The 21,467-nt window shown below is 36.9% G+C and overlaps 3 protein-coding genes across 5 annotated transcripts in view; all 3 read left to right on the top strand.

Moving 5' to 3' along the window:
• The first annotated feature begins 153 nt into the window (after nucleotides 1-153).
• The window catches only part of LOC106173169 (uncharacterized), a 29,794-nt gene continuing 8,480 nt past the window's right edge, over nucleotides 154-21,467 (top strand). The window contains exons 1-4 of one of the 3 annotated variants that reach the window (XM_013554204.2): nucleotides 154-242; nucleotides 710-853; nucleotides 1,274-1,342; nucleotides 1,878-1,985. In XM_013554204.2, coding sequence (XP_013409658.1) covers nucleotides 719-853; nucleotides 1,274-1,342; nucleotides 1,878-1,985 — 312 coding nt within the window. In that variant the 5' untranslated portion in view covers nucleotides 154-242; nucleotides 710-718. Of the gene's footprint in view, nucleotides 243-447; nucleotides 496-709; nucleotides 854-1,273; nucleotides 1,343-1,877; nucleotides 1,986-2,053; nucleotides 2,162-21,467 lie in introns of those variants that run through there. The other 2 variants (XM_087018549.1, XM_087018548.1) reach the window with 2 other exon arrangements.
• On the top strand, nucleotides 2,172-5,556 carry LOC112042580 (UDP-glucuronosyltransferase 1-2-like). The gene has a single exon (XM_024077350.2). The coding sequence runs from the start codon at nucleotides 3,805-3,807 to the stop codon at nucleotides 5,392-5,394; it is 1,590 nt and encodes a 529-aa protein (XP_023933118.2). The 5' UTR covers nucleotides 2,172-3,804; the 3' UTR covers nucleotides 5,395-5,556.
• Nucleotides 16,639-21,273, top strand: LOC147760702 (UDP-glucuronosyltransferase 1-2-like). The gene has a single exon (XM_087018544.1). The coding sequence runs from the start codon at nucleotides 18,463-18,465 to the stop codon at nucleotides 20,152-20,154; it is 1,692 nt and encodes a 563-aa protein (XP_086874670.1). The 5' UTR covers nucleotides 16,639-18,462; the 3' UTR covers nucleotides 20,155-21,273.

Below are 21,467 nucleotides of genomic sequence, written 5' to 3'. Positions count from 1 at the left end.
CATCACAGGTAGTGAACATTATAGTATTTATCGAATATATGAGTGAGGCATAAATAAAATATTACTAGTGTCCTTTTTGGAAATCGATATTAATGGTATTTTGTTTTGACGCTGTTTTTGAGAGAAATAATGATCATAAATGCAGGGAGAATTGAGACTATTGCACTAACAAGGTCAAGGCCAAAATAATCCGGAAGTGATATCACTCAAAATTATTCGTTAGTTATTATACGAAGGAAAAGGTAAGATGTTTTGATGCGGTTTTCGTTTTACATTCCTAGTAACACGCCCCTGATATTCTTTAATATTTAATAAATTAATGCGAATTGTTACGTTGTTTTGTCAAAATGAAAATTGCTTTTAAAAATATAGTCTAATTCTAAAACTTGGATCCTGATTTGACGTGCTGGTAGTGGTATCCTGAATAATAAGTATGGGTGGACAAAACCTGTGTTAATCATCATGGCTATTTCTAGAATGGTATCATTGCAAAATGTGCGTGAGATATTACGCAGTTTAGTATTTTAATACTATTATTAAAATATCATAATCACAATGGGTGTCTCTGCCAAAATAACTACATTTTTTTTTTTGGTGGGGGGGGGGGGGGGGGGGGTTAAATGAGACATGCCTTTTTAAGTAAATGCTGACAGTCTAGTTTTTGCAGGTCACCTTTAAAGCTTAAACATTGTAAATATTTATGTTTCAGATCACAGTTATGTCTAAAGCACCAGCACCACCTGGCTATCCTCAACAGGGGGGTTATCCCCAGGGGGCATCAGGCTACTCTGAGCCACCCCCTCCTTATACTGCTGCCCCACCTCAGCCTTATACAGTGTATGCACCTCCAGGGGTAGGTACAATGTAGGTTATACATATACCACAGAGGTGCTGGAAAGCTGAAATCTGGAGAATCTAAAATTTTGTATCACGGGTGGGGTGGGGGGTGGGTGGGGGGTGTGGGGGAGGACCACTCTCTTAACCCCCTGTATGTGTAGAGCACAAAGGGATGTCACATTTACCTTGCTGACAAGTGTAGTACACACAGCTGTTTTTGGACTCGAGTAGATTTCCAATTGACCAATTAAGTTTGTATATATGATTATTTGTTTGCAATATGAAAATGTGCTTAACAGTAATGTTATCAATAAGCTTGAAAACTTTTATTATGCTTGTGTATGTTGGTTAGGTAGAAAGCTAGTCTTTTATCAAATCAGATGATGAAAATACAGAGAAACTTTGTTTTTACTAGAGTCCATTTTGGTTCTTTCAGAGCACAGTAACTGTGGCCCAGGGAGGTGGCTCTCAGCCTAAGGTTGTGAAAGTCAAGCAGAAGAAAGGAGTAAGCAAAACTTTTTTGTGTGCTTGTGCATCTAAGCATTGATGACTGTTGCTTCGTTCACAATTTTGTTATAATTCAGAAATGATCATGCTGTTTGAAAAACATAATATTGTTCGCTGCTTCAAATAATTTGTATAAGTAAACATTCACCATAACTTTGATTATTGTAGTCCCACTAATTGATTTCATAGTTATTCTTATACAACTGCTCTATAATAATATTTTGCCTTTTAAATGTACTGATTTATATAATTCTGGTATTAGATATATATCTCAAAAGTCATTTATCAACAGTGGATAATGCTCTGTTTATCATTAAAATGAAAACTGATTACAATGCTTTATGGTGTACTTATAATATTTTTAAGATGTTGTGGTAGTTTAATTCCATCTTATTGTCTTGAAGTGTACTTATCTACCTACATCGTTACCAGTAAATAGCAATGCAATAATCAATTTATTTTTAAACTAATAGACTGATTAGTGACTATATATTTTTATTTTTTAAAAGATGTATGTACACCTGTAACTTCAGGGTCTTTTTGGGATGTTGGAGGATGCTGGCAACTACATAAGCAAAGAGGTTGACTATGTTGCCAACAAAGTGGACAGTTATGTTCAAACTGGCAATTATCCAATGATGGTAAGAATTTTAATGTTACATTGGTGGCAGCGGTGGGTTATAATGCTTCCTTGCTTGCTTGGTTTCAGGGCATTTTAGGTATGCTAGAGAGTGCAGGGGATTATTTAAGTAAAGAAGTGGATTATGTTGCTGGCAAGGTGGATAATTATATACAGACATGTAATGCTATTGTACAGGTGAGATGTTTTAACATGTAGATGTGTGAGTTGGAGGTGGAGATAGGTACTAGGTGTCATACAGTGATTACTAATTAAATTTATCAAAATCAATCAATAACATTCCATAAAATATTGTATTATCAATAATACATAGATGCTATTACAAAAAAATGAAATGTGAGTACACCTGATGTCAGAAAAGACATTGTTGCAAGTAGCTGAAAATGATAAAACTTGAAAATATAGAGCATTGGGATGGATGAACATTTGCATATTTTGGGTAATCACTGTACCCTTAAGGTGTTTGAGACATTTACTGTGTATGTGTTTCTATGCATAGGTTTGATATAAGTTTTCCTACACTCTTGACTAGCCCCAAAGAATGGTAGTCTGGGGTTTGGACACTGACTCCAAGCCAGTAACATTAAAACCAGGCCAGTTAAAGTTTGTGAATAAGTACAGTTACTGGCTACTGGTTCTGCTATGGGCAGACCCTGGTGGCAAACTGGTCCAGTAACCAGAACAGTTTTTGCCACACATGGATTGTTTTTATTCTTAGGTTGATAGCATGTTTTCCTGATCATGGGGTAATTCTTGCCGTGTTAAGGGTCTGTTGGGGTTAATTAACAGTAGAATATGGAGATTATACATGTACAAGTAGGCTGGAAACAAGAGAAAGCATGTTAGTCTGTTAGTCTGATTGCATTCAGTGAGAGTCACCAAAGAGTTAGTGTACTGTTGCTATTGCAACGTAACTCATTCTGAGCATCCCTTCACACTTTGTAGTTGGATACAGAGCAATCCTGTCTTACCAGAAATGGGCAGGGGTTATCCCTGTTTCTGAGTATTGGCAGCTGTATGCCAGCCAGATTGTAAAATAAGATTATCCCCCAGGAAACTATATCTTAGAGTGCATTCCCATAGATTTAGATCAATCCATCTATATCGACCTAACTCCCTGGGGGTTCACGCTAAATTGCTGTCAGCCGAGCGTGCACGATAGTTAATTACCCCCTTACAGATTTTAGTAAGTGGGATAAACATTTAAGCCGGCTAAGCTGACGGTAATCTAGTGAGACTTCCCACAGGGATAAATCGATCTAAAATCTGTGGGAATGGGGTCTTAATCTCTGTCATGACCTTCTGTAAGAAACTGTATGTCTTTACCTGAAACATTCAATAGTGCAGACGTTAAAATGGGAGGATGGATTTTCATTGACACTTGATTACCTTAATATGATCAGTACAAAAAATTCACAAACTAAACTAAACTAAACTAAGAGTTTTATACATTTGAATGGATACTATTCTAACATAACAGCAATTGATACGCACTGTGTAATTATGCAGCTAATGGGTTAAGTGTACATATAAAATGTTTAATTCATATGCATTATTCTCTAAGAATTTTCAATATCACATATCAGCCCATATGTGTGTGCCCACGTGTGTGTATGTGTTGGCCATGGGCATATCAGGGTATGGTTCTGAAACACGCTTATCAGCTAGTGACCTTTATCTATTGCATGTTGAAAGAAATGACCGCAAGGTCAGAGACATGCTACAATTTACCCCATATGCCCTCTCTAGAGTGATATATAAAGTTGAGTCAATATTTGTACCAGTAAGTCTGAGTCTTCAGACTCGCACTGTTCAGTCACATGTTCCAGCCAAGCAGGTCAACATTTAAAATGCTTGCATTTTATATACTGTGGATGCTTGTTTTGGCAAATCATTGTGAGGGTGCAAAGATATTTGTTTTCCCATATACCCACATATTCAATTCAAGAACATTCAATATGGAAAAGATTGCCATCTTGCTGCGAGACCATGGGCATGAGATTACCATGCTGGTTGCAGACCATTATAAACCAAAGCTTGACTTAGATGATGTGAAACTGATCAGATTTCATATTGATGAAACTGAAGTCAACAAAGGTGGTGTGTTTGATCTCCAGACTGCTTTTGCCATCATTGAACATGATCCAGTTATTGCTCTTAGACAAATGGATGACAGTGATTACTTACTCAGTCATTCATTGTTTAGTGATAAGGAAACTTTGATGCAGTTAAAAAACTCCAACTTCTCGCTTTATTTCTTTGATCCCTTTAACTTTGGAGCCAGTACTCTTCTGAATGAGTATTTGAAAGTGCCATCAGTTGGTTACTGGAATCATGGCATCTGGAACCCTTGGTATGTTTTTCGTCAACCAATGTTTTATTCATTCATTCCTAACATTCCTACTGGACTCTCTGACCATATGGACTTTTGGGAAAGGTTACACAATTATGAGGTGGACCAAAGTATTCAAGGCTGGCTGGATGAAAAGATGGACTATATAGAAGGCCTTAGATTAAAGTATCTTCCAGAGGAAAATATTCCCCACATGAAGCATGCATTTGAGAGGGTTTCTCTTATGATTGCTGCAAATGCTCATTTTGCCTTAGATTACCCCAGACCAGTCATGCCCCATGTCAAACCTATCTCTGGACTCCTGTGGACACCAGCAAAACCTCTGCCCAAGTTTTTCAATGATATTGTTACAACTGCTACTCATGGGGTTATTCTACTTAGCTTTGGGACTATTGTGCCACATTTGGAAGAGGAAAAAGCAGAGATGTTTGCCAGAGTTTTTGCTAAGCTTCCCCAGAAGGTAATTTGGCGCCATGATGGAAAAGCTCCAAAGTCACTAAACAGTAATACATATCTGGTAAAGTGGTTTCCACAGAATGATCTTCTTGCTCACCCAGCCACTAAACTGTTCATCACCCACTGTGGAGTAAGCAGCATGTGGGAGACCCTGTACCATGCAGTGCCCGTGGTGGCCATTCCTCTCTTTTGGGATCAGCCCCAAAATGCTAGAAAATTAACAGATCGTGTTAAAGTTGGGGTGTCCCTTGACTATCTAACCCTTACTGAAACTAAGTTAGAAAATGCCATTAGGAAGGTCTTGAATGAGAAATCTTACAAAGAAAATGCAGAGAAGATTTCACTAATTTTGCAAGACACTCCTATGTCAGGACAGGAAGAACTCTTATTTTGGCTCAACTACACCATGCGTCACAATGGATCTCTTCACTTTCATTCCCAAGCAGCTTATAGTTTAAACTGGTATCAGTACTTTCTGCTGGATGTCATTGCTTACAAAGTGGTGGTTAGTTGTTTGCTCATTACTGCTTATGTTCTTCCTTCAGTAGTTTTGTGGAAATTAATGAGAAGCATACTGAAATATTTTCAGCAGGTTAATTAAAAAAATAAATCCTTACTTTAACAAGGGTTTATGTCTGTGTTTACAGAATAGCGTATAATTTTATTATTATTACTAAGATATTTTGACACAAAAATTAAAGTCTGAAATGTTCTTTCTATTAGGGATATATAATATAAAAGAATAAATGTCATAATTCATGTGGTTATGCTCTCTTTTTTCTACATTTGTTAAGGTGTCATAAAGTAGTCAATGCCAAAAATGTTTTAGCCAATTACTGGTTACCCTTCTTGCATTCTCCTTACTTGGGGGTCAACAGTATTGGAGGGTAATGAATGTTATTTGTCTTCAAAGAATTTTAAAAGAGACTAAATCGTGATTTATATTGGTTTTCAGTCCAATGATTTTTAATTCTTCAAGAGAGAGGAAAGATTTTTTCCTTTTTTTTTAAAGAAAGTTTCTGTGCAGCATATGTCATTGCATAATTTCTTTCATGTTTATGACCCTTCTTTTATCAAACTTTGCCATTTTTAGTGGTTTAATTTGCTTAAAGTAAGTAAAGATAGAAAGTAAACATTAAGAAGCAGTTGAAAAGTGGCTTTTTAAAATAATAAAAGAATGAAAAGGTATTTTATTTTGATAAAAGTAACATTGTAATTTATAAAGGGTAACAAATTTGAAAGAACTTTTTTTGTGATATATACATAGTGTGTGCCAAAACCTTTTTAGACTACTAACCCTTAGGGTAAGCAAGGTCTAAAAATTTGTTAGGCCAAACCAAAAAACACTAGCCCAAATATAATTAATTCATTTTGACGGTTTCAAAATATGAAATTGTTTTAAAATTAAAAAAAAGACCATATATATATTCAGGCTTTCAAATTTAAAAGGAAATTTCCTGCTCTCTCTTTGCTTAATTAAGCTGTTGCAGTAGAAAATCTGAAAAGATGTGAAAAATGATGCAAAATTGCTCTGCTAAGGTGTCTCTAAAAAATAAACATCTCATACATTTTCCAAATTAAAAATTATATTTATTCAAGACTTTCAAAAAAAGTTAGTGACTAACCTCAATTTTGAAGCAAAGCTAAGATGTACCATACTATGACGGCCTTATTTTGATGTTGAACTGTGGCAGTCATGTGCTTGGAATCATATGACACTCAGATTCAGGTATAAAAATGCAATTTTGTAGAGTCATATTTAGACCTGTTTCTTCTTCTCTTCCTACAAACTTTTAGTAAGTCCTGAGGGTGTCTTTTTTTTCTGGGGATTGAACCCTTACACCGTTTTAAGAAGTCAGACATATTGTAAGCATGTGTTTCATGTGCCTACATTAATATATAATGGAAACAGAAGATGCAAAATTTCACACAAACATGTAATCAAACACTTGTATATCACAACAATATAGTGCATCACAGTTATACCATGCAATTTAAACATGCCACGTGTGACCAGTGAGTCAACTAAGTGTTGGGGACAAAGAATATTGGCGATTAATATTTTTGACATTTTGCTGTGTGTTAAAATAGGCAAAAAATTACTACTGACTAGCCCATTTGGGCTAGTGCTTTGTAAACTGTAAACCTTTTTTACTAGCCTGGTGCCACTTGAGGTGGGCAACAGCCACAGGCTTGTGCTTTAAGACTCAGACTACATATTTTATATCTCATCGGTTCTAGCTTCTGTCAGTGAACTTTATCTTTTCCACATGTGGTAAAGTTTGACATAAAGGTCATAGACACACTTACTCACCCCATACAACCTGTGGTAATGTGTGAAAAATTTTGAACAGTTTGTAAACTTCAAACGATCTTAAAATCATTTGTCTGAAGGTTTTATGACAGTAATTTAATTAGCATTATTTATTTCATGATTTTTTAACATTATATTAAAAAAAGAAATAAAACAACATTACAGCCAGTGGGCCACTTAGTTACAGCTGAACCTTCCTTCCTATATATATATATATATATATATCTATTCAAATTATTATGGTCTTGCTCATGTGGAAGGGAGATACCAGTTATTTATTTCCATCATAGTGTTGGAGAACCTGGGCAATGATCCCAATGCCTTTCACAACGAAAATGGAAAGACTTGGGAGACAAAATATCTTACCAGCAGATATTGCAAACATACATGAAAAATTTTGAGATTCACACAGATTTTAAATTCTGTTACAAACATGCTAAATTTGCAACCAACAGAATCAAGAATTCCATCATAATAACACTTTCATCATCAGCTTCAAATTCTAAAAACAGAAACATTTGAGATCCCAGTAAACACAACCAGCAACCACTCATCAATATTAACAAGCATCCCAAGATATTTCGGCAAACCAAATTCAGACAAAACACCAATCAATTTCGATGAAAACTTCCTCAGTGAGTGTGTGGGTGGAAATGAAAAGTTAATTATGTGAAGTCTCTAATTTAAGACCTACAAGTGACCAAAAGTGCCTCCAAGCGATAATACTTGACAACAAACATAACATCAAAAAGTTTTGTGAATTCACATTTTGCCCAATAGTATCAAGCCGTCAATTAAAAGACTAGGTGAAAACAACATTTTAGTATACAAAATTTACAACCTCACCTTTAAATGCGAGGAAAACTCCACCAAACAGGCTGTGACTTTTGGGTGATGAAAGTTCCATGCAACTGTGCAGTCCAATATTCCACTATCTACTTACCTCCAGAACAAATTTGCACAGAAAGTGACAAAATAGAAATCCTACATCCCATTAATCTTGCATTCTTGCAACATTTTTCCGATTCCCAAAACATTTTTCAATTTTAGGCCATTCCCTATTTTCAGAACCCCCAACTATAGATATCCCAGAACTAAAATTATACACAACCAACTTTTCAAAATTTTTGACCAAAGATAATCAAATTAAAATAAAACTAGACAAGGCCATGGAGGCAACAATTTTCAATCATTAGCAGAACCTCTGCTATCTGGAGAGCTAAAGTTACCAGATACAGAATTCAACCTTAGAGAAATACTGTCATATGCTGCTTTGGTTATTGCAAGTTTTGGTCTAGTGTTCTCATTTGGTCTAGCATATAAACTAAAAGTCCTGTCCACCACTCTACTAGACATTGGTCATAGCTTAAGCGAATCCAGCACCCCTCTTCAGATACACAACATACATCACCACCACATCACCAACAACAGAATATTTTGATTTGTACAAAGCACTAACACATGAAAATGCCACTCCAGTTTATTTTCTGTTCATCTTTTTACTGTTAATTTTTGTCGCAATATGTGTCAAATGCAGAAAGAAAGCCCCAAACTACCTTGCCTTGGAGATAACAGGTAATACTGAGAGTGTCATGGTCCCAATGACAAAAATTAAATCCTGTCCTAACGAACTAACTATAGAAGGGTCACCGTTGGTGAAAAACATCACCTTTGTTACCGGTCTAATGCCAAAGATCATTATTGTACCACCAGCGTTAGCGCTGGCGGTACACATGGTTTCGGTCCCGTCCGGATCGTTCCGCCGGCTCCGCCGGCTCCGCCGGCTCCGCCGGACGGCTACCGTTACCGCTTCTCCTCCTAGACGGTAAGGGCCCCCATACCCATCTCATGGATTTAGGTCACCTATAATCTCAACTCGTTCCACGTAAAATTTGGGCTTTGTCGGTATTGGGGTCTGGGTGTGGCACTCATTGCAATGCACCCTTGTCTAAAAATGGCAAAATTAAATGCTAATTATCTACCCTACGGAAGGTGTTATGGGAAAAATTTCTATAGACGGCTTTCCAAAAGTCATATGTGTAGATTTCAAATATACCCTTGGATTTGACCTTTGACCTTTACTTCAAGGTCAAATGGGCCAAAATTTTCAAAAAAATGAAATTTTTTACGAAAAATTTTTTTTTTGTCCTGTTATTCAGACACCACACAGACTTAACCAATAATATTATTGGAAGGTGTTACCCTTCAGGTCATCTTTCATCTCCATGAATTTGGGGTCAATCAGTGCATTTTCACGGGAGACGCGGCCATAAGATACCGAAACTGAAAACTGTCTCTAATTCGGGAACCGTTAATGCTAGAGACCCATTCTTTTTTGCATTTTGTAGAGCATGTAAAGCCCAACACTGGAGGTGATCTCGGTTTTTTTGTATTCCATACGGTTTTCGAGTTACGCTGTATCAAAAAGTACATATTGGTGGTAAAAGCAAAATGTGCAGTACGGTAATGGATAATAAATTTTGAACTCTGGAAAAATAAAACATAAGGCTTGGCAAAGCAGACAACTTGTGTTCAAAAATGACATTATTTCATCAAATTTGAACTTCTGAAACTTCAGAGCACCTCCTATTTCAAGAATTTTTACCAAAATGACATTTTCTTTATTTTAATTAATTTTTTCTGTACGAAATTTAAGGCACATTATGGTAACTCCAAAATTATAACATTTAGTCCCTTATATCTCCAAAACTGGCAGAGATAGGTCCATAGTTACTATTGAAGTTGAATAGGAAGTCATATACTGGCAATCTTACTATGACCTTGAAAGTGACCTTTGACCTACTTTTCACCATGAACTGAACTTTGCAAATTTTTCTTCCCTTTTATCTCCAAAACTGGCAGAGATAGGTCCATAGTTACTATTGAAGTTGAATAGGAAGTCATATACTGGCAATCTTACTATGACCTTGAAAGTGACCTTTGACCTACTTTTCACCATGAACTGAACTTTGCAAATTTTTCTTCCCTTTTATCTCCAAAACTGGCAGAGATAGGTCCATAGTTACTATTGAACTTGAATAGGAAGTCATATACTGGCAATCTAAATGTGACCTTAAAATTGACCTTTGACCTACTTTTCACCATAAACTGAACTTTGCAAAATTTGCTTCCCTTTTATCTCCAAAACTGGCAGAGATAGGTTCATAGTTACTATTGAACTTGAATAGGAAGTCATATACTGGCAATCTAAATGTGACCTTAAAATTGACCTTTGACCTACTTTACACCATGAACTGAACTCTGCTAATTTCTTTCTCTTTTTACTCCAAAACTGGCAGAGATAGGTCCATAGTTACTATTGAACTTGAAAAGGAAGTCATATACTGGCAATCTAAATGTGACCTTAAAATTGACCTTTGACCTACTTTACACCATAAACTGAATTTTGCAAATTTTGCTTTCCTTTTATCTCCAAAACTGGCTGAGATAGGTCCGTAGTTACTATTGAACTTAAATAGGAAGTCATATACTGGCATTATAAATGTGACATTAAAATTGACCTTTGTCCTACTTTTCACCATAAACTGAACTTTGCAAATTTTGCTTCCCTTTTATCTCCAAAACTGGCAGAGATAGGTCCATAGTTACTATTGAACTTGAATAGAAAGTCATATACTGGCAATCTAAATGTGACCTTGAAATTGACCTTTGACCTACTTTTTATCATGAACTGAACTCTGCTAATTTCTTTCTCTTTTAACTTCAAACTTGACAGAGATAGGTCCATAGTTACTCTTGAACTTGAATAGGAAGTCATATACTGGCAATTTACTGTGACCTTGAAATTGACCCTTGACCTACCTTACGAAGAACTTAAATTTGATTGTACCATATATATTTTTTGCAATAGTTAAAAAATTCTTGTTGATTGCATTTTTACAGCTTGTCAAGCACAAAAGTGGTGGCTGTGTCCCTTATTTTGTGTATGTGGGGGTCTATACGAATGCGCTTGCTCCAGCTGGTGGTACAATATTCGGAGGCGGTATCGCCTCTCTGATCCTCTAGTTGAATGGGGAAACATCAGGTTGTATTTGGGACACGCCCAAACTGATGTGCAGATATTGTTACCAATCACTAGAAATATTTCTTGGCCAAAATACTGGAAACTGAATAAATTGACAAAAGGGGATTTTGATGTGAATATGGTGATAATGAACCACAATAGGATATTCTACCCAAAATAAAGTCATATTGTGCAGCAGTGTTAAAAAAATTTATATTTTTTTAAATTACATGCAAGACTGAATTCAAAGCATGACAAGTCCACTCACCACATACGCCGGTGAAGGATATTAATTGAGCTTTTGACATAGGCCTAGGAAGCAGATTGCCATTTTTTTCTAATTGTTAGTTTAGAATAAGTTGAAGTCTGTTTGCATACCTTAAAATATTATGGCACAAAATTGTATTATAAATAGCATTATTTATTTGTAGAAAATTGGAGGCACAAATTTTATTGGGCAAGGGAGATGTATGACAGTTATTTAGCATTATTTATTTCATGATTATTTAACATTATATTACAAAAAAAAAAAGAGAGAAATAAAACAACATTACAGCCAGTGGGCCACTTACACCCCATTTCCATAGATTTTTAGATCGATCTATCCCTGTGGGGAGTCTCACTAGATTACTGTCAGCTTGGCCGGCTTATGCGTCTGTCTCGCCTACTAAAAGCTGTAAGGGGGTAATTAACTATGGTGCCTGCTCGGCTGACTGCAATTTAGGGTGAACCCCCAGGGAGTTAGGTCAATCTAAAAATTAATCTTTAGTTACAGCTGAACCTTCCTTCCTATATATATCTATTCAAATTATTATGGTCTTGCTCATGTGGAAGGGAGATACCATGGGAGTCTTTAATTAAGTGCATTTACTTTACCTTGACAATGGACAGTATATCCTGTGATTTATCTGATTTAAGAAAAGTTATCTAAATAGCCCAGTGAGACTTTCTTTAATGTTGTGGATGAAACCAGTTTTAGAAAATAATTACTACCTACCATACCTGTGTTTAATTGAGACTATGTAAATCACTTTATATCTACCTTACCTTTGTTTTATGGAAACGATAAATTACTATGTAGCCGCCTTCGTCTGCATTTTATGGTATAGATCCTGCCTATGTTTCTGTATTATGTAAATTGTACATATTAGCTGTAAAATTAAATAGATGCTGCTGAGTGACAGACAACCTGGCCAATAGGAACCAGGCAGTCACCGCCCTCCCAAGAGATTTAAAAATTAACAATGTTCTGAAGAAGTCAGTACAGGGTTAGCTCTGGAGCAGGAAGGTTGTTGTTCACATTGTAAGGTTAAAGGCTCTTATGTACATTTACGCTAACAGAAATAAACCTGTATAGAATCAAAGTTGTGAGTTTGTTGAGTGGAGACATCATATCCCCAGCATATGGTCGGAGACCTTCCCCCGGACCATCATAGTTTTCTTTTGGCACGTGAATTTCAACCAGTAACAATTTTTTGCACAATTGTGATTTTCATGAATTTTGATAAGTCGGCCATTGGGCTATTTACGGGTTCATAATAATCTAACAGTCAGCTATGTTGCCCTAGCATAGCTTTACCTGAGCACTGCCTGTGCAGCCCAAGGTGCAAGGAAACTGTCGGTGCAGTTGGCTTGGTATGCAAAGCAGTGCATCATCATCATCATCATCATTACCATTATGGAGGTTTCATTAACCTGATATAGGGACTGGGACAGCATATATGCAGTGCAATTCTTAATTACCCCAAAGGGCCAGAACTGCATATATTGGTATCTCAGAAATATTGGTGTTTTCTTGTGTTTTGAGTGGTGAATTATGAAAAAGAGACCATAATGTACATCTGGGTACATGTTTCTTGTCTCTCATTCTTGCTATTTTAGAGAAAGTTGAGATGTAGGTAGAGTGAGGAAAACATGATTTTATGGAAGTTTGTCTCAAAAACTATGTATGGAGCAGAGGGACTGTTATACCCAGGCCAACTTCCATGGTGAAGTCGACCTATACACCGTAAATACTGATCTGCTACTTCTGAGATAAGGACTACCTGTAGGCTGTAGACTCTGTATGGAAGTCATATCTGACATTACCGTATAAAAGATAAAGTTGTTATTTCAATACAAAGCTATAAACTTTTCGAGTTTATGTACTGTTTGATAAGGGGTTCTCTGCCGAGCAAGACAACTTTTAAAATGCTTGCATTTTACTTACTGTGGTTGCCTATTTTGGCAAATGTCTCTGAGGGTGCAAAGATATTAGTTTTTCCATCTACCCAGGTATTCAATTCAAGAACATTGAATATGGAAAAGATTGCCATCTTGCTGAGAGACCAGGGCCACGAGATTACCATGCTGGTTGCAGACCATTACAAACCAAAGCTTGACCTACATGATGTGAAACTGATCAGATTTCACATTGATGATACAGAATTTAACAAAGGTGGTGTGATGGATCTTCAGACTGCTTTTGACATCATTGAACATGACCCATTCCTTGTTCTAAAAAAATGGCAGGATCTTGATAACCTATTTTGCCACAAACTGTTCAGTGATAATGATACTTTGATGGAGTTCAGGAACTTGAACTTTTCCCTTTTTTTCTTTGATTCTTTTAATATAGCAACAGGTACTCTTCTGAATGAGTATTTGAAAGTGCCATCAGTTGGTTACTGGAACCACGGCTTTTGGAACCTTTGGTATGTTTTTCTTCAACCAATGTTTTATTCATTCATGCCTAACATTCCTACTGGATTCTCTGACCATATGGACTTTTGGGAACGGTTGCACAATTATGAGGTGCACCAAGGTCTTCAAAGTTGGCTGGATGATAAGATGGATTATGTAGAAGGCCTAAGATTAAAGTATCTTCCAGAGGAAAATATTCCCCACATGAAGCATGCATATGAAAGGGTTTCTCTTATGATTGCTGCAAATGTCCATTTTGCCTTAGATTACCCCAGACCAGTCATGCCCCATGTCAAACCTATCTCTGGACTCCTGTGGACTCCAGCAAAACCTCTGCCCAAGTTTTACAGTGATATTGTTACAACTGCTACTCATGGGGTTATTCTACTAAGCTTTGGAACTATTGTGCCACATTTGGAAGAGCAAGAAGCAGAAGTGTTTGCCAGAGTTTTTGCTAAGCTTCCCCAGAAGGTAATTTGGCGCCATGATGGAAAAGCTCCAAAGTCACTAGGCAGTAATACATATCTGGTAAAGTGGTTTCCACAGAATGATCTTCTTGCTCACCCAGCCACTAAACTGTTCATCACCCACTGTGGAGTAAGCAGCATGTGGGAGACCCTGTACCATGCAGTGCCCGTGGTGGCCATTCCTCTCTTTTGGGATCAGCCCCAAAATGCCAGAAAATTAACAGATCGTGTTAAAGTTGGGGTGTCCCTTGATTATCTAACCCTTTCTGAAACTAAGTTAGAAAATGCCATTTGGAAAGTGTTGAATGAGAAATCTTACAAAGAAAATGCAGAGAAGATTTCACTAATTTTGCAAGACACTCCTATGTCAGGACAGGAAGAACTTTTATTTTGGCTCAACTACACCATGCGTCACAATGGACCTCTTCACTTTCATTCCCAAGCAGCTTATAGATTAAACTGGTATCAGTATTTTCTACTGGATGTCATTGCTTACAAAGTGGCAGTTAGATGTTTGCTCATTACTGCTTATATTCTTCTTGCGGTAGTTTTGTGGAAACTAATGAGATCAGTACCAAAATATTTTCGGCAGGTTAAATCAAAAACGGCATAATTAGTTTTGATAAAGGTTTTGTTTATATTTACAGAACAGAGTGATATTGGCATTCCATCTGTATGGTTTGATACTTTTTTGTGGATGTCATTGCCCACAAAGTGGCAGTTAGTTGCTTGTTACCGTTACTTTCTTCTTTCAGCAGTTTTGTGGAAACTTATGAGAAGCATACTGAAATATTGTCAGCATGTTAAATCACATATGGCATAATTATGACAAGATTTTTTTTGTAAAAATTTGAAAAATGGTGTTATATATTTTTAAAAATAGTGTTATCATATTTTAAAGATATTTTGGCAGAAAATTTTAACTAGGAACTTTGAAATTTTGTCATTTTTTTCTGATAAAAAAATATGATATAAGTGAAATTAATAAATTTCTTAATGCCTATGGTATTCTTTTCCTATAGACCTTTTTAACTTTTCCGGAAATGGAAATTGCATTGTGGGAAAGTGAGTCCTTGCTATGTCGAAACACTTACAGCGGTGCTCAAAACCATGCCTGGGTTTACGTGCTTTGTGTCCCGCTGATACAATAACAGTGAGCGAGATCAACACTATAGTTTTAATAAGTTCCCAACAAACCCATTAGAATGAAAGATATGGTAGAAAGAAAGGAAAATTTAGCAGGTTTGGATCAAAAGCAGAACACCGCATTTGCGCCGAACTTACAAAGGTGGGGAAAAAACCTATAATATTACAAGATCAACGGTATTAAATAAAAACCAGAAAAGTTAATCAATGGATCTAACGAAGTATCAGCAAATAGAACTCGGGGGGGGGGGGGGGGGGGGGGGGGGGGGGGGACATTATAAAGATCTGAAGAAAAAATTGAAGAATAGGGGCCTCAAAAGTAAGAAAAGACTTGAAGTTAAGCGCAAGGGTGTTTCTTTTTCTTTTCTTTTTTCCGGGAAGGAAACCCTTATACCATTTCAAGAAGCCAGACATATTGTAAGCAAGTGCTCCATGTGCTTACGTTAATATAATGGAAACAGAAGATGCAAAATTTCACACAAACATGTAAACAGGCACTTGTATATCACAACAATATAGTGCATCACAGTTATACTATGCAATATAAACACGCCATGTGTGACCAGTGAGTCAACTAAGTGTTGGGGACAAAGAATATTGGCGATTAATATTTTTGACATTTTGCTGTGTGTTAAAATAGGCAAAAAATTACTACTAACTAGCCCATTTGGGTTAGTGCTTTGTAAAATGCAACCTTTTTTTACTAGCCTGGTGACACTTTAGGTGGGCAATAGCCACAGGCTTGTGCTTAAGACTCAGACTGTACATATTTTATCTCTCATCAATTCTAGCTTCGGTCAGTGACCTTTATCTTTTCCACATGTGGTAAAATTTGACATAAAGGTCATAGACACACTTACTCACCCCATACAACCTGTGGTAATGTGTGAAAAATTTTGAACAGTTTGTAAACTTCAAATGATCTTAAAATCATTTGTCTGAAGGTTTTCTTTTGGGCACATGAATTTCAACCAGTAACATTTTTTGCACAATTGTGATTTTCAAGGATTTTGATAAGTCGGCCATTGGGCTATTTTCGAGTTTATAATAATCTAAGACTGCATTCCCATAGATTTTTAGATCGTTGTATCCCACAGGGGAGTCTCACTAGATGGGTGTCAGCTTAAGAGGCTTAAAGTCTGTCCCGCCTACTAAAAGCTGTAAGGGGGTAATTAACTACAGTGCATGCTCGGCTGACAGCAATTTAGCGTGAACCCCCAAGGAGTTAGGTCGATCCAGATGGATCGATCTAAATCTCTGGGAATGCAGTCTAACAGTCATCTATGTTGCCCAAGCATATCTTTCTTTAGCACTGCCTGTGCAGCCCAAGGTGCAAGATAACTGTTGGTACACAAAACAGTACAGCATCATCATCACCATTATGGGGGCTTCTTTAACCTGATATAGGGACCGGGACTGCATATATGCAGTGCAATTCTTAATTACCCCAAAGGGCCAGAACTGCATATATTGGTATCTCAGAAATATTGGTGTTTTCTTGTGTTTTGAGTGGTGAATTATGAAAAAAAGTCCAAATTGAACGTCTGGGGATGTTGCTTGTCTCTTATTCTTGCTATTTTAGAGAAAGTTGAGCTGTAGGTAGAGTGAGAAAAACATGATTTTGTGGAAACTTGTCTCATAAACTATGTATGGCGCAGAGGGACTGTTATACCCAGGCCAACTTCCATGGTGAAGGCAACCTATACACCGTGAATACTGATCTGCTGGTTGTTTCACCACTGCTGCCACCAGAATGTATCAGAATTGTTTTTTGAAAAAATGACACTAGTTTTTTAATTGCTTGCATAGTTCTTAATAAATAAATAAAATCAAACTTGCTTCACCCTACAGTAAGGTGAGGCAATCAGGGGCAATAAATTCCCCCACTGGCCTATTATATTTGAATGTAGATAACAACAGTTGGTCATCTCAGCGAATGCAGAGGAGGGACCATAATAACCAGCCATAATACCAAACTTTAGGCTTCTGAGATAAGGACTGCCTGTGGGCTGAAGACACTGATATGGAGTTGTTTCAGCTTCCCCATATGGCAGAAAGAAACCGTAATATCCAGCCTGGCTTCTGCAGTAAAGGCTACCTGTGCCCCATAGACACCGACTGGGTATTGTTTTTACCTCCCCGCACATCAGAGAGAAACCAAAATACCCTGCTGAGCTTCTGCAGGGAAGGCTTTGTATGCACCATAGACATTCATTGGCAGTCATCTTGGTCTCAGTGCAGGAGAGTGAGGAGAGCTAATAACACCGAGCTCATCTTCCATAGTGGAGGTTACTAGTTTCTGGTTGCCAAGTTTGCTTTTTAAAAACAAACTTGGAAACAATACACTAGACACCAACTTCAGGGCTGCTATTATCTCAAATTGAATGCTTAGGCAAAGTACGCCAGCGGGCAGTGCAGCCCTGTTATCTTAATGAAACCCCCCTAATCAGACATGCTGAAACTGTTGGTCTGATCGGTCATGACCGGGAAAATTGGTGTGGACAAGTAAAAAATTGAACTTGGTCAGTCCAAAGGGCCGACAAATTTTAAGAACCACAATTTTGAATTTACAGTTGCCATTTGACATACTTCACTAATAAAATTATATAAAACCCAAAGTGTTTCCCCCTCCATTTGAAATCTATCACATTCACAAACAAAGTAAGCTACCTAATCCTACTGGTAGTATCTGTCTCAAACGAATGGGGCGATTTTCGGTCCAACAAAAATCCATTCGGTCTGGCAAATTTTTCATTACTGCCGGTCCAAATGTCTGGCCATTCTGAAAAGTTTCCAGCATGTCTGCCTAAAAGTGATGATGCTGTGTTGTGTTGCTAGCCAACTCCACCAGTCATTACCTCACACCTTGGGCCACACTCCAAGTGCTCGTGTAAAAGTATGTATAGTTCTCGAAATAAGCTACACTCACCTTTTGTACAGTATGGTAACTGACACAGATTTGAATGTCTGGAAGTTCTGAGCACCTCCCTTTCAGGCATTTCAACCAAAACAGTAAATTTCTTCTGCATAGAAGTCATGGGACATTACCGTATAATAGATAAAGTTGTTATTTCAATACAAAGCTATAAACTTTTCGAGATTATGTACTGTTTGATAAGGGGTTCTCTGCCGAGCAAGACAACTTTTAAAATGCTTGCATTTTACTTACTGTGGTTGCCTATTTTGGCAAATGTTTCTGAGGGTGCAGAAATATTAGTTTTTCCACTAACCCACATATTCAATTCAAGAACATTCAATATGGAAAAGATTGCCATCTTGCTGCGAGACCATGGGCACAAGATTACCATGCTGGTTGCAGACCATTACAAACCAAAGCTTGACTTAGATGATGTGAAACTGATCAGATTTCACATTGATGATACAGAATTTAACAAAGGTGGTGTGATGGATCTTCAGACTGCTTTTGACATCATTGAACGTGACCCAGTTATTGCTCTAAAACAATTGGACGAACTTGATAACCTACTTTGCCACAAACTGTTCAGTGATAAAGATACTTTAATGCAGTTCAGAAATTCTAACTTTTCCCTGTTTTTCTTTGATCCAATTAATATAGCAGCAGGTACTCTTCTTAATGAGTATTTGAAAGTGCCATCAGTTGGTTACTGGAACCACGGCTTTTGGAACCTTTGGTATGTTTTTCATCAACCCATATTTTATTCATTCATGCCTAACATTCCTACTGGATTCTCTGACCATATGGACTTTTGGGAACGGTTGCACAATTATGAAGTAGTCCAAAGTATTAAAAGTTGGCTGGATGATAAGATGGATTATGTAGAAGGCCTAAGATTAAAATATCTGCGAGAGGAAAATATTCCACACATGAAGCATGCATATGAGAGGGTTTCTCTTATGATTGCTGCAAATGCCCATTTTGCCTTAGATTACCCCAGGCCAGTCATGCCCCATGTCAAACCTATCTCTGGACTCCTGTGGACGCCAGCAAAACCTCTGCCCAAGTTTTTCAATAATATTGTTACAACTGCTACTCATGGGGTTATTCTACTAAGCTTTGGAACTATTGTGCCACATTTGGAAGAGGAAAAAGCAGAAACGTTTGCCAGAGTTTTTGCTAAGCTTCCCCAGAAGGTAATTTGGCGCCATGATGGAAAAGCTCCAAAGTCACTAGGTAGTAACACACATCTTGTAAAGTGGTTTCCACAGAATGATCTTCTTGCCCACCCAGCCACTAAACTGTTCATCACCCACTGTGGAGTAAGCAGCATGTGGGAGACTCTGTACCATGCAGTGCCTGTGGTGGCAATTCCTCTCTTTTGGGATCAGCCCCAAAATGCCAGAAAATTAACAGATCGTGTTAAAGTCGGGGTGTCCCTTGATTATCTAACCCTTACTGAAACTAAGTTAAAAAATGCCATTGTGGAGGTTATGAATGAAAAATCTTTCAAAGAAAATGCAGAGAAGATTTCAAGAATTTTGCAAGACACTCCTATGTCAGGACAGGAAGAACTCTTATTTTGGCTCAACTACACCATGCGCCACAATGGACCTCTTCACTTTCATTCCCAAGCAGCTTATAGTTTAAACTGGTATCAGTACTTTCAGCTGGATGTTATTGCTTACAAAATGGTAGTTTGTTGTTTGCTCATTACTGCTTATATTTTTCTTGTAGCACTTTTGTGGAAACTAATGAGAAGCATGCTGAAATATTTTACTAGTAAGCATGTTAAATCAAAAGCAGCCTAATTTAGGTTTTTTTGTCTTCATTCTCAAAATAGAGTAATATTGTTTTGAAGATATTTTGGCAGAAAAATTACATTTGGAACTTTTATGACTGGGAAATATCATATAAAAAACTAATAATAATGTTGTTCATGAGGTATATTGTCTTTTCCTATAGTTGTTTATGAGAGTCACAAAATATAGTCAGTGCCAGAAATGTGTTAATCAACTAACCTTACCTGCACCCTTCCTTTCTTTTGGGTCAGCAATATTTGTTTAATTTTATTTTGGTAATGTTTCTTGTTTGGCCACAAAGAATTTTAACAGAGCCTACATTGTGACTTAGAGGTTAATTGGTTTCTAGTTAAATAACTTTTCATTCTTCAAAAGAGACAAATGCTTTTTCTTGTTGCTTTTATAAAATTTCTATAGAGTATATGCCTTTGCATAGTTTCATCTTTTACCTTAATGACATTTATCAAATTTTGACATTTTTAGTGATTTAACATGTTCAAAGTGATTGAAAAAAGCAAGTTTAAATGAAAGAGCAGGTGAATAATAGCCATTCAACATTGTTAATGAATAAAAAGCTAGTCTGTGAATTAAAAGCTGTTTAGTTATGATGAAAGTAATGTTGTAATTTATAAAAGGTAGCAAATTTTAAAGAACTTTTCTCTTTCATATATTAATATTTATCTTCCATCAACTGTAGCTTCTGCTCAATTGAGTTCTTTGTTTTTGTGTTTCTAAGAGGCACACCTTAGTTCTCATGCCGTCAAACTTGGGTAGGATTTTTCCTTTCAAAAAGATAAATGAACTTTTGTTAGTGGTGAAGTAAGATGCGCTACTAGAATACCCTGCTGATTGTCCAGAACAAAACAAATTTGGTGTGGACTTTACAGACATGCTGAAACTGTCGGTCCGATTGGTCATGACCGGCAAAATTTGTCTGGACCGGTAAAAAATTGGACTTGGTCGGTCCAGAGGACCGACAAGAGTTTTAAGAGGTGCCATTTTGAATTTACTGTCATTGTTCGGTGTACTTCTGGGTTCTGAAAACTGGGAGAAACTGGGCTCTCTGTTTAGAAGTTTTAGGGATACAGAAACCTTCAGCACCTCACCCTCCCTCCCCAGGATGCTCGCCATTTTTAGTGGTGGGTACTAACATGCTTATAGTTAATATTTGGTCATAAATTCATTTCAAAGATTTAGAATTTTAAAAATAAGTTGATTTGTAGTCAAATACTTTTATTTTAGCAAAATGGCCAAATTAGTATTAGTTAGTTATTGTGAAACTGATAAAAACATTTTTATTCGAAACTTTTGATACTGAATTT

This window comes from Lingula anatina, chromosome 7 (assembly GCF_051362555.1).
Source record: "Lingula anatina isolate TDL-2025a chromosome 7, LinAna3.0, whole genome shotgun sequence".
NCBI lineage: Eukaryota > Metazoa > Brachiopoda > Lingulata > Lingulida > Lingulidae > Lingula > Lingula anatina.
The sequence above is the reverse complement of the archived record's forward strand: the minus strand, read 5'-3'. Positions and strand labels throughout refer to the sequence as shown.